We start from the raw sequence: 12,109 nt of genomic DNA on the forward strand, positions 1-12,109 counted from the left end.
TTACATGTAGCGTGACATGAACCCAAGATCTCGGTTGAGGCCGCCCTCATGGGTGCGGAACTTGGCTATCAGTTTCTGCTCGACGATTTTGCGTTGTCGTGTGTCTCGAAGGCCGCCTTGGAGAATGCTTACCCGAAGATCGGGGGCTGAATGTCCTTGACTGCTGAAGTGTCCCCCGAAGAAGAAAGAGTCAAATTGGACCCCTCCGGAGGGTCGCTGCCCTAAGCTTGACATGTATGCTCAAGCTGTCAGGAGATGCATCAACACCAGATTCATCAGCCGCACTCACAAGACAGTCCAGAATGTCACCCGAGCACAACGCAACGCCATCCACGCTCTCAAGACCAACCGCAACATCGTCATCAAACCAGCAGACAAAGGAGGTGCCATCGTCATACAGAACAGAACGGACTATTGCAAAGAAGTATACCAACAACTGGACAACCAGGAACACTACAGACAGTTACCCGCAGATCCGACCAAAGAACACACCCGCCAACTCAACAGACTGATCAAAACCTTCGATCCAGACCTTCAAAGCATCCTACATGCTTTCATCCCACGTACTCCCCGCGTGGGAGACTTCTACTGCCTCCCAAAGATACACAAAGCCAACACACCTGGACGTCCTATCGCATCAGGCAATGGAACCCTGTGTGAGAACCTCTCTGGATATGTCGAGGGCATCCTGAAACCCATCGTACAGGGAACCCCCAGCTTCTGTCGCGACACTACAGACTTCTTACAGAAACTCAGCACCCACGGATCAGTTGAACCAGGAACACTCCTCGCCACGATGGACGTCTCGGCACTCTACACCAGTATCCCCCACGATGACGGCATCGCTGCGACAGCCTCAGTACTCAACACCAACAACAGCCAATCTCCAGACGCCATCCTACAACTCATCCGCTTCATCCTTGACCACAATGTCTTCACCTTCGACAACCAGTTCTTTACCCAAACACACGGAACAGCCATGGGGACCAAATTCGCACCCCAATACGCAAACATCTTCATGCACAAGTTCGAGCAAGACTTCTTCGCTGCACAGGATCTCCAACCAACGCTATACACCAGATACATCGACGACATTTTCTTCCTATGGACCCACGGTGAAGAATCACTGAAAAGACTACACGATAACATCAACAAGTTCCATCCCACCATCAAACTCACCATGGACTACTCCTCAGAATCGATCTCATTCCTGGACACACGAATCTCCGTCAAAGACGGACACCTCAGCACCTCACTCTACCGCAAGCCCACGGACAACCTCACGATGCTTCACTTCTCCAGCTTCCACCCTAACCACGTTAAAGAAGCCATCCCCTATGGACAAGCCCTGCGAATACACAGGATCTGCTCAGACGAGGAGGAACGCGATGGACACCTACAGACACTGAAAGACGCCCTTGTAAGATCGGGATATGACGCTCGACTCGTCGATCGACAGTTCCGACGGGCCACAGCGAAAAATCGCATAGACCTCCTCAGAAGACAAACACGGGACACAACCAACAGAGTACCCTTCGTCGTCCAGTACTTCCCCGGAGCGGAGAAACTACGCCATGTTCTTCGCAGCCTTCAACATGTCATCGATGACGACGAACACCTCGCTAAGGCCATCCCCACGCCTCCACTACTCGCTTTCAAACAGCCGCCTAACCTCAAACAGACCATCGTTCGCAGCAAATTACCCAGCTTTCAGGAGAACAGCGACCACGACACCACACAACCCTGCCACAGCAACCTCTGCAAGACATGCCAGATCATCAACACAGATACCATCATCACACGTGAGGACACCACCCACCAGGTACATGGTACATACTCATGTGACTCGGCCAACGTTGTCTACCTCATACGTTGCAGGAAAGGATGCCCCGGAGCATGGTACATCGGCGAGACCATGCAGACACTGCGACAATGGATGAACGGACACCGCGCAACAATCACCAGGCAGGAGTGTTCCCTCCCAGTCGGGGAACACTTCAGCAGTCAAGGACATTCAGCCTCCGATCTTCGGGTAAGCATTCTCCAAGGCGGCCTTCGAGACACACGACAACGCAAAATCGTCGAGCAGAAACTGATAGCCAAGTTCCGCACCCATGAGGACGGCCTCAACCGAGATCTTGGGTTCATGTCACACTACATGTAACCCCACCTGACGCAGGGTCATCCAGACTCGAGTCGACATTGGCTTGTTCTCTCTACACAGATGCGGCCGGACCTGCTGTGGTTTCCAGCCAAAAAAAATGTTTTTTGTCTGTTTTTTTGTTTTTCATACAGACCCCAGCATCTGCAATATTTGACCCCTTGTGACCCCACCTCATTGTTCTTTGATGTAATTTTTCCCTGACTGACCTGTTTGGACACCATTCACACCTTTGACTGCTGTGATTATCTCTCTGCCGAGGTGTGATAAATGGCAGTTGGAAAGGTTACCTGTAAACATCTGACATGATTCTCTGACTATATAAGCTGTGTCTTTATGCATTTCTCCACTTCACCTGAAGAAGGAGCAGCGCTCCGAAAGCTTGTGATTTCAAATAAAGCTGTTGGACTATAACCTGGTGTTGTGTGACTTCTTACATTTGTCCGCCCCAGTCCAACTCCGGCATCTCCACACCATTCCTTGGTGAAGACAGATACAAAGTACTCATTTAGCATCTCAGTCATATTCTCTGCCTCCATGCGTAGGTCTAGATTTTGGTCCGTAATCGACCCCACCCCTCCTCTTACTACCCGTTTACTATTTATATGCCTATAGAAGACTTTTGGATTACCTTTTATGTTAGCTGCCATTCTATTCTCATACACTCTCTTTGCCCCTCTTATTTTCTTTTTCACTTCTCCTCTGAACTTTCTATATTTAGCCTGATTCTCAGATGTATTCTCGACCTGACATCTGTCATACACGCTCTTTTTTCCGCTTCATCTTAATCTCTAACTCTTTCATCATCCAGGGAGTTCTGACTTTAATTGCCCTACCTTTCCCCCTAGTGGGAATGTACCTCGACTGTACCCGAACTATTTCCTCTTTAAAGGCAGTCCATTCATTGTTCCATTACAGTTTTGCCTGCCAATCTTTGACTGTTTTACTATATCCTATTTCTCCCCTTTGCCGCTTCGTGTTCTTACCAGACAACTGTGAGCTCTTCACAACCGAAGGACATGTTTGCAGTAGAGCACAAAAACCGCAGATGATATGACGAATGAAACCATGGCAAAAAGCAGCAGCATGCCTGTTATTGCGAATGATGCTTTCTGCAAAAGAATAATCAAATCAATCGCCTCATTCAAATCGCTGGTTAGGCCTCAGGGAAAGGGAATACACATTAAATGGTAGGACACTGAGTAGTGTAGAGGAACAAAGGGACCTTGGGGTGCATGTCCACAGATCCCTGAATGTAGCAGGCCAGGTAGATAAGGTGGTTAAGAAGGCATACGGAATGCTTGCCTTAATTAGCCGTGGCATAGAATACAAGAGCAGGGGGGTTATGCTTCAACTGTATAAAACACTAGTTAGGCCTCAGCTAGAGTACTGCGTGCAGTTCTGGTCACCACATTACAGGAAAGATGTGACTGCACTAGAGAGGGTACAGAGGAGATTTACAAGGATGTTGCCGGGAGTAGAGAATCTTAGCTATGAGGAAAGACTGGATAGGCTGGGTCTGTTTTCCTTGGAACAGGGGAGGCTGAGGGGAGACCTTATTGAGGTGTATAAAATTATGAGGGGCATAGATAAAGTGGATAGAAAGGACCTATTTCCCTTAGCAGAGGGGTCAAAAACCAGGGGGCACAGATTTAAAGTAATTGGTGGAGGGTTTAGAGGGGATTTGAGGGGAAATTTCTTCACCCAGAGGGTTGTGGGGGTCTGGAACTCACTGCCTGAAAGGGTGGTAGAGGCAGGAACCCTAACCACATTTAAAAAGTACTTGGATGTGCACTTGGGATGCTCTAACCTGCAGGGCTACGGACCAAGAGCTGGGAAGTGGGATTAGGCTGGATAGCTCTTTGTTGGCCGGCGCGGACACGATGGGCCGAAATGGCCTCCTTCCGTGCTGTAACTTTCTATGATTCAATGATTCTCAGCTGGAGTAGTGATATACCTATCAATTCATCCAATGAAAAGCGACGAGTTAAGAAAGTAACTATAGGTTTTTATTGGCTAAATAACAGAGCCCACCCTCGTGGGTGATCGGATCCAACAAGGAGGAATACCAGCCAGTCGACCACCTTTATACCTGGGCAAGTAGGTGGAGCCATGGGCGGAGTCAGCAGTGGTCAGCCCAGGTATAACAGCGTGACAAGAGGCGACCTCGTGTAGTGATACAACAGTGTAAACAGTGATAACCATAGTGTAACGATATAACAGTGATAACCATAGTGTAACGATAGTGAACGATAAAAGTGGTTTACCACATTCACCCCTTGTTCAGATTTGAGTCCGGCGGGGTGAAGTGTACTACCAGTTCGGGTATGTCAGTCTGTCCGGAGGCCTCGTAAGTCTTTCTGATCGTCGCAGCAGCGGCGGCGGTGGTGATGCAGTATCCGACGTTAATGCTGGTGTCTGCGTGGTCGGCGAAGGCTCGTGGGGTTCCGGCATGCCGTCTACCTGGGCTGGATCTGGGGGAGTGGTGGGGGGTAATGGTGGTGTCTCAGGGGTGCCCGAGGGTGCAAGGTCTCGTAAGGAGACTGTGTCCTCCCGCCCGTCTGGGTATGCCACATAGGCGTACTGGGAGTTGGCGTGCAGGAGGTCCACCCTCTCAACCAGGGAGTCAGTTTTATGGGCCCTCACGTGCTTTCGCAGCAAGACGGGCCCCGGAGAAGTCAGCCATGTTGGTAGCGAGGTTCCCGTAGTCGACTTCCTGGGGAAAACAAACATTCGTTCATGGGGGGTGGCGTTAATGGCTGTGCAAAGCAGTGACCGGATGGAGTGCAGTGCTGCCGGGAGGACTTCCTGCCAGCGAGAGGTTGGGAGGCCCTTAGACTTTAAGGCTAAGAGAACGGCCTTCCAGACAGTCGCGTTCTCTCTTTCCACCTGGCCGTTCCCCCGGGGGTTGTAGCTGGTGGTCCTGCTTGCAGCAATACCTCTCGCTAGTAGGAACTGGCGAAGTTCCTCGCTCATGAAGGAGGAGCCCCAGTCGCTATGTATATAGTTCGGGAACCCGAACAAGGCGAAGAGGTCGTTCAGGCATCTGATGACCGTGGTACTGGTCATGTCTGGGCAGGGGAAGGCAAAGGGGAAACGGGAGTACTCATCAATAATGTTGAGGAAGTACACATTACGGTCAGAAGATGGGAGGGGCCCCTTAAAATCGATGCTCAAGCGCTCGAAGGGGTGGGTGGCCTTGATCAGGCTTGCTCTGTCCGGCCTAAAGAAATGCGGTTTGCATTCGGCACAGGTTTGGCAGTTCCTGGTCATGGTCCTGACCTCCTCGATGGAGTAGGGCAGGTTGCGGGCCTTAATGAAGTGGTAAAGTCTGGTGACCCCGGGGTGGCAGAGGTCGTTGTGGAGGGTCTGCAGTCTATCACTTTGCACGCTGGCGCATGTACTTCGTGATAGAGCATCTGGGGGTTCGTTCAGTTTACCAGGCCGGTACAAGATATCATAATCATAGGTGGAGAGCTCGATTCTCCACCTCAAGATCTTGTCGTTCTTGATTTTGCCCCTCAGCTTGTTATTAAACATAAAGGCGACCGAACGTTGGTCGGTGAGGAGGGTAAATCGTCTGCCTGCCAGGTAATGCCTCCAGCGTCGTACAGCCTCCACGATCGCCTGGGCCTCCTTCTCGACCAAAGAGTGTCGGATCTCGGGGCCCTGGAAGGTCCTTGAGAAGAAGGCCACTGGTCTCCCCTCCTGGTTAAGGGCTGCGGCCAGGGCAAAGTCGGATGCATCGCTCTCCACTTGGAAAGGGATAGACTCATCCACCGCGTGCATTGTGGCCTTAACAATGTCTCCCTTAATGAGGGAGAAGGCTGCGCACGCTTCTGCCGTCAGGGGGAAGGAGGTGGACTTCATGAGGGGTCTGGCTTTGTCCGCATAATTGGGCACCCATTGGGCATAGTAGGCGAAGAGCCCCAGGGTTCTCCTCAGCGCCTTTGGACAGTGGGGGAGGGGAAGCTCCATGAGGGGGCGCATTCTTTCGGGGTCGGGGCCGATGACTCCGTTCTCTACTACGCAGCCGAGGATGGCAAGGCGCGAGGTGTTAAACACACATTTCTCCTTATTGTAGGTGAGGTTCAGCCGCTGGGCCGTACGGAGGAATCTCTCCAGATTAGCATCGTGGTCCTGCCGGTCGCGGCCGCAGATGGTGATGTTATCTAGATAGGGGAACGTGGCTTGCAGCCCGTTCTGGTCAACCATCCGGTCCATCTCCCTTTGGAAGACCGAAACCCCGTTGGTGACGCCGAAGGGAACCCTCAGGAAGTGGTAGAGGTGGCCATTCGCCTCGAAGGCGGTATACTGGCGGTCCTCAGGGCGGATAGGGAGTTGGTGATAGGCCGACTTAAGGTCGATGGTAGAGAATACGCGGTACTGTGCAATCTGATTGACCATATCAGATATGCGGGGAAGGGGGTATGCGTCCAGCTGGGTGTACCGGTTTATGGTTTGGCTGTAGTCGATGACTAGGCGGTTTTTATCGCCGGTCTTGACGACTACGACCTGAGCGCGCCAGGGGCTGTTGCTCCTCTCGATGATGCCCTCCTTCAGGAGGCGCTGCACTTCAGAGCTAATAAAAGCTCTGTCCCCGGCGCTGTACCGCCTGCTCTTGGTGGCGACGGGTTTACAGTCGCGGGTGAGGTTGGCGAATAGGGAGGGAGGCGGGACCCTGAGGGTGGATAGGCCGCAGGTGGTACGCGGTGGGTGGTTTAAAGGCTGCTGGTTGTCGACTGTGAGTGGGGGGAGGGGTCCACCGTATGCTAGAGTGACACTTTGAAGGTGGGATTGGAAATCCAGCCCTAGTAGGACGGCAGCGCAGAGTTGGGGCAGGACGAGAAGTTTAAAATTTTTATACTCCGTGCCCCTAACCGACAGGGTCACAACACAGTAGCCGCTGATGTCTGTAGAGTGGGACCTAGACGCCATCGAGACCCGGTTGCGCGTTGGCCGGACAGTGAGGGAGTAGTGGCTCACCGTGTCTGGATGGATGAAGCTCTCCGTGCTTCCGCTGTCGAACAGGCAGGTCGTGGCATGGCCGTTTACTTCGATGTCCATCATGGACTTGGACAGGTGATGCGGGCGAGCTTGGTCCAGTGTGACGGAGGCTAGTGTATGGCTGAGCGAGCTGCTGTAGTCTGCGGGTGAGGCAGTGGTCGGGTCTGGAGGCGAGGTGGCGGTCGAGTGTGGTGGGTAAAATGGCGGCGCCCACGAGGTGGGGTAAGATGGCGGAGAAGATGGCTGCCCCCACAACTCACATGTGGCACTGCTGGTGTCGGTGGCCTTGATCAAAGATGGCCGCCCCCACGACTCACACGAGGGGATACTGGCATCTGTGGCCTTGATGAAAGATGGCCGCCCCCACAGCTCACATGAGGCACTGCTGGTGTCTGTGGCTCTCCCTCTGCAGGCCTTAGCGAAGTGGCCTTTCTTCTGGCAACTGGAGCAAGTCGCGTTTCTCGCAGGGCAGCGCGACCTCGGGTGTTTCGCCTGGCCGCAGAAGAAGCAGCCAGCGGCCCGATCGCGGGGGTCCGATGTCGCAGCCGGTACCGGGGGTGGCGGTCCCGATCGGGTCCGGGACGCCGACGCTGAGGTAGGTCCCAGGGGCGGCGCTGCGAGGGGTATTGCGGTCGGGGTCGGTCCCGAGTCCCAGGGTCGCGAATTACAGTACCTGGAGTACGCCTCGAGGTCCCGATGGGCCACTTCTAGGGAGCGAGCGAGGGCTGCAGCTGTGTTCAGGTCGAGGTCCTTTGCTTCAAGCAGTCTTTGCCGTGAGTAGTCGGACCGCAGGCCTTTCACGAAGGCATCGCGGATATTATCTTCAGTATTTTCTGCCGCCGTTACCGCTTTAAAGTCACAGTCCCTGCCGAGTGTTTGTAGCGCCCGTAAAAATTCATCTACAGACTCTCCTGGCTGTTGCGGGAGGGATCTTAGGAGATGTCTGGCATACATGGAATTTACCGGGCTCCGGTACTGTTGTTTCAGTAGGTTGATGGCGGCCTCGTATGTAGTAAGGTCCCGGATGAGTGCGAATACTTTAGGGCTCACTTGGGCGGTCAGAACTCTTAGCTTGGATCTCTGAGGCACGCCGGATTCTCCCAGGTAGGATTCGAAACAGCTCAGCCAGTGTTCGAAGTCGAGGGCTGAGTTTGCTGCCTGTGGGTTTAGATCCAGGTACGGTGGTCGGAGGGCTCGCAGCCAGGCCGGCTGCTGTGGCTGTTGTAGCTGGGCGTCTGACTGGTCGTTTGGCTGCTCCGTTGACTGGTCGTTTGGCTGCTCAGGTAACGACATTTTAAAATTTAGCCAATAAAATTGATATACCTATCAATTCATCCAATGAAAAGCGACGAGTTAAGAAAGTAACTATAGGTTTTTATTGGCTAAATAACAGAGCCCACCCTCGTGGGTGATCGGATCCAACAAGGAGGAATACCAGCCAGTCGACCACCTTTATACCTGGGCAGGTAGGTGGAGCCATGGGCGGAGTCAGCAGTGGTCAGCCCAGGTATAACAGCGTGACAAGAGGCGACCTCGTGTAGTGATACAACAGTGTAAACAGTGATAACCATAGTGTAACGATATAACAGTGATAACCATAGTGTAACGATAGTGAACGATAAAAGTGGTTTACCACAAGTAGTATATACTATTCTGGACACCACACTTTAGGAAGGATGTCAAGGCCTTGGAGATGATGCAGAGGAAGAGAGAGAGAGAGAGAGACGGAGAGGTTTGAAGGCACAGCTGCCAATTAAAATCGATTAAAATCGGCCACAAAGTAGAAATTTCGTTGCTAGTGTAATAAACATGCACAAGAGACTAATTCCCAGTATAAAGCATCTTAGTTATCAGGATAGGGTAAAAGAGTTGGGACGCTACACTTTAGAGGTAATCTGATGGAAGTTTGTAAGATGATGAAGGGAATAGATTGTGTTACATTAAATAGGTGAGGGAAGACCAGGGGTCACAATTTTAAGTTGTGTAAGGCCAGATCTAGGTTAAATGTTTTCCGCGAGAATAGTGGACCTCTCGAACAGACTGCGGTGGACGCCATCTTGTTGAATTCCTGGGCCTGCTTCTGTCTAGGGCAGAGATCACCTCTTACAGAAGGTAGGCACTGCAGGGAATTCAGGACCAGAGTGATCTCCTGGGCTCGTTTCGATCGCCGAGATGGGTCGGAGAGGAATTTCCCATATTGTTTCCCCCCCCCAGATTGCCCTGGGTTTTTAATGTGTTATTTTTTTTGCCTTTCCCAGGAGATCACATGGTTTCGGGTGGGGTGGGGAGCGTATAGATTGTGAAACACAAGGTATCACTTTGTGTGGGACAGTCTGGATGGACCAGAGGATTTTTACCTGTCCGTCATTGTTCGTATGGTTGTAAGAGGCCAACATCTGGGGACTTGTGCCAAAATTGGGACAGACTAGTCAAGCAACAGCCTGACATAGTCATACTCACAGAATCATACCTTTCAGCCATTGTCCCAGACTCCTCCATCCACCATCCCTGGGTATGTCCTGTCCCACCGGCAGGACAGACCCATCAGGGGTGGTGGCACAGTGGTATACAGTTGGGAAGGAGTGGCCCTGGGAGACATCAACATTAACTCCGGACCCCAATAAATCTCATGGCTTCAGCTCAAGCATGGGCAAGGAAACCTCCAGCTGATCACCACCTACCGCCCTCCCTCAGCTGATGAATCAGTACTCCTCCATGTTGAACACCACTTGGAAGAAGCACTGAGGGTAGCAAGGGCACAGAATGTACTCTGGGTGGGGGACTTCAATGTCCATCATCAAGAGTGGATCGGCAGCACCACTCCTGACCGAGCTGCCCGAGTCCTGAAGGACATAGTATATATAAATTATATGAAAGTATATATTTATACACCCAGGGATATATCTGTTTATACACTGTATGGATAGATCTGTATTTTTGTGAACAAACATGAATGTTTTCCGATGCTTTGGCAACATAAGATGTAACTTGTCATCATGCCAATAAAGCGATTTGAATTGAATTGAATTGAATTGAGAGAACCAACACAAGGGAGAAACCTACTTCACCTCATCCTCACCAATCTACCTGTCGCAGATGCATCTGTCCATGACAGTATTGGTGACTGACCACCGCACAGTCATTGTGGAGATGAAGTCCCGTCTTCACACTGAAGACACCCTCCACCGTGCTAAATGGGATAGATTCAGAGCAGATCTAGCAGCTCGGAACTGGGCATCCATGAGGCGCTGTGGGCCATCAGCAGCAGCAGAACTGTATTCCACCACAATCTGTAACCTCATGGCCTGACATATCCCTCACTCTACCATTACCATCAAGCCAGGGGACCAACCCTGGTTCAATAAGGAGTGTAGAAGAGCATGTCAGGAGCAGCACCAAGCGTACCTAAAAATGAGGTGCCAACCTGGGGATGCTGCAACACAGGACTACATGCATGCTAAAAAGTGGAAGCAGCATGCTATAGACAGGGCTAAGCAATCCCACAATCAACGGATCAGGTCAAAGCTCTGCAGTCCTGCCACATCCAGTCGTGAATGGTGGTGGACCATTAAACAACTAACGGGAGGAGGAGGCTCCATGAATATCCCCATCCTCAATGATGGTGGAGCCCAGCACGTGAGTGCAAAAGACAAGGCTGAAGCGTTTGCAACCATCTTCAGCTAGAAGTGCCAAGTGGACGATCCATATCGGCCGACTCCTGAAGTCCCCACCATCACAGAAGCCAATCTTCAGCCAATTAGATTCACTCCACATGATATCAAGAAACGGCTGAGCGCACTGGATACAGCAAAGGCCCCGACAGCATCCCGGCTAGTGTGCTGAAGACTTGTGTTCCAGAACTAGCTGCACCTCTAGCCAAGCTGTTCCAGTACAGCTACAACACTGGCATCTATCCGACAATGTGGAAAACTGCCCAGGTATGTCCTGTCCACAAAAAGCACAACAAATCCAATCCGGCCAATTACCGCCCCATCAATCTACTCTCAATCACCAGCAAAGTGATGGAAGGTGTTGTCGACAGAGCTATCAAGCAGCACTTACTCACCAATAACCTGCTCACTGATGCCCAGTTTGGGTTCCGTCAAGACCACTCAGCTCCCGACCTCATTAACGCCTTGGCCCAAACATGGACAAAGGAGCTGAATTCCAGAGGTGAGGTGAGAGTGACTGCCCTAGATATCAAGGCAGCATTTGACCGAGTGTGGCATCAAGGAGCCCTAGTAAAACTGAAGTCAATGGGAATCAGGGGGGAAACGCTCCACTGCCTGGAGTCATACCTAGCACAAAGGAAGATGGTTGTGGTGGTTGAAGGTCAATCATCACAGCCCCAGGACATCGCTGCAGGAGTTCCTCAGGGCAGTGTCCTAGGCCCAACCATCCTCAGCTGCTTCATCAATGACCTTCCCTCCAACATAAGAAACATTGAAACATAGAAGATAGGAGCAAGAGTAGGCCATTCGGCCCCTCGAGCCTGCTCCGCCATTCAATGAGATCATGGCTGATCATCCAAATTCAGTACCCGGTCCCTGCCTTCTCCCCATATCCCTTGATCCCTTTAGCCTCAAGAAATATATCCAACTCCTTCTTGAATATATTTAATGAACTGGCCTCCACCGCCCTCTGTGGCAGAGAATTCCACAGGTTCACCACTCTGTGGGTGAAGAAATTCCTCATCTCAGTCCTAAATGGCTTACCCCTTATCCTTAGACTATGACCCCTGGTTCTGGACTCCCCGGCCATCAGGAACATCCATCTAGTCTGTCCAGGCCTGACAGAATTTTATAGGTTTCGTTGAGATCCCCTCTCAATCTTCTAAACTCCAGCGAGTATAAGCCCAATCGACACAATCTCTCCTCATACGTCATTCCTGCCATCCCAGGTATCAGCCTGGTGAACCTTCGCTGCACTCCTTCCATGGCA

The 12,109-nt window shown here is 51.7% G+C and overlaps 1 protein-coding gene across 1 annotated transcript in view; it reads right to left on the minus strand.

Annotated features, from left to right (window-relative positions):
- LOC147092075 (uncharacterized) overlaps positions 1–12,109 on the minus strand; it is a 49,582-nt gene that overhangs the window by 9,004 nt on the left and 28,469 nt on the right. The window contains exon 5 of the mRNA XM_085975820.1: positions 3,148–3,273. Within this exon, the coding sequence (XP_085831946.1) occupies positions 3,166–3,273 (108 nt within the window). The 3' untranslated portion in view covers positions 3,148–3,165. The remainder of the gene's footprint in view (positions 1–3,147; positions 3,274–12,109) is intronic.

The sequence above is a fragment of the Somniosus microcephalus genome, unplaced genomic scaffold (genome assembly GCF_052327205.1).
Source record: "Somniosus microcephalus isolate GS21.2 unplaced genomic scaffold, FLI_Smic_1.0 unresolved_chr2, whole genome shotgun sequence".
NCBI classification, from domain to species: domain Eukaryota; kingdom Metazoa; phylum Chordata; class Chondrichthyes; order Squaliformes; family Somniosidae; genus Somniosus; species Somniosus microcephalus.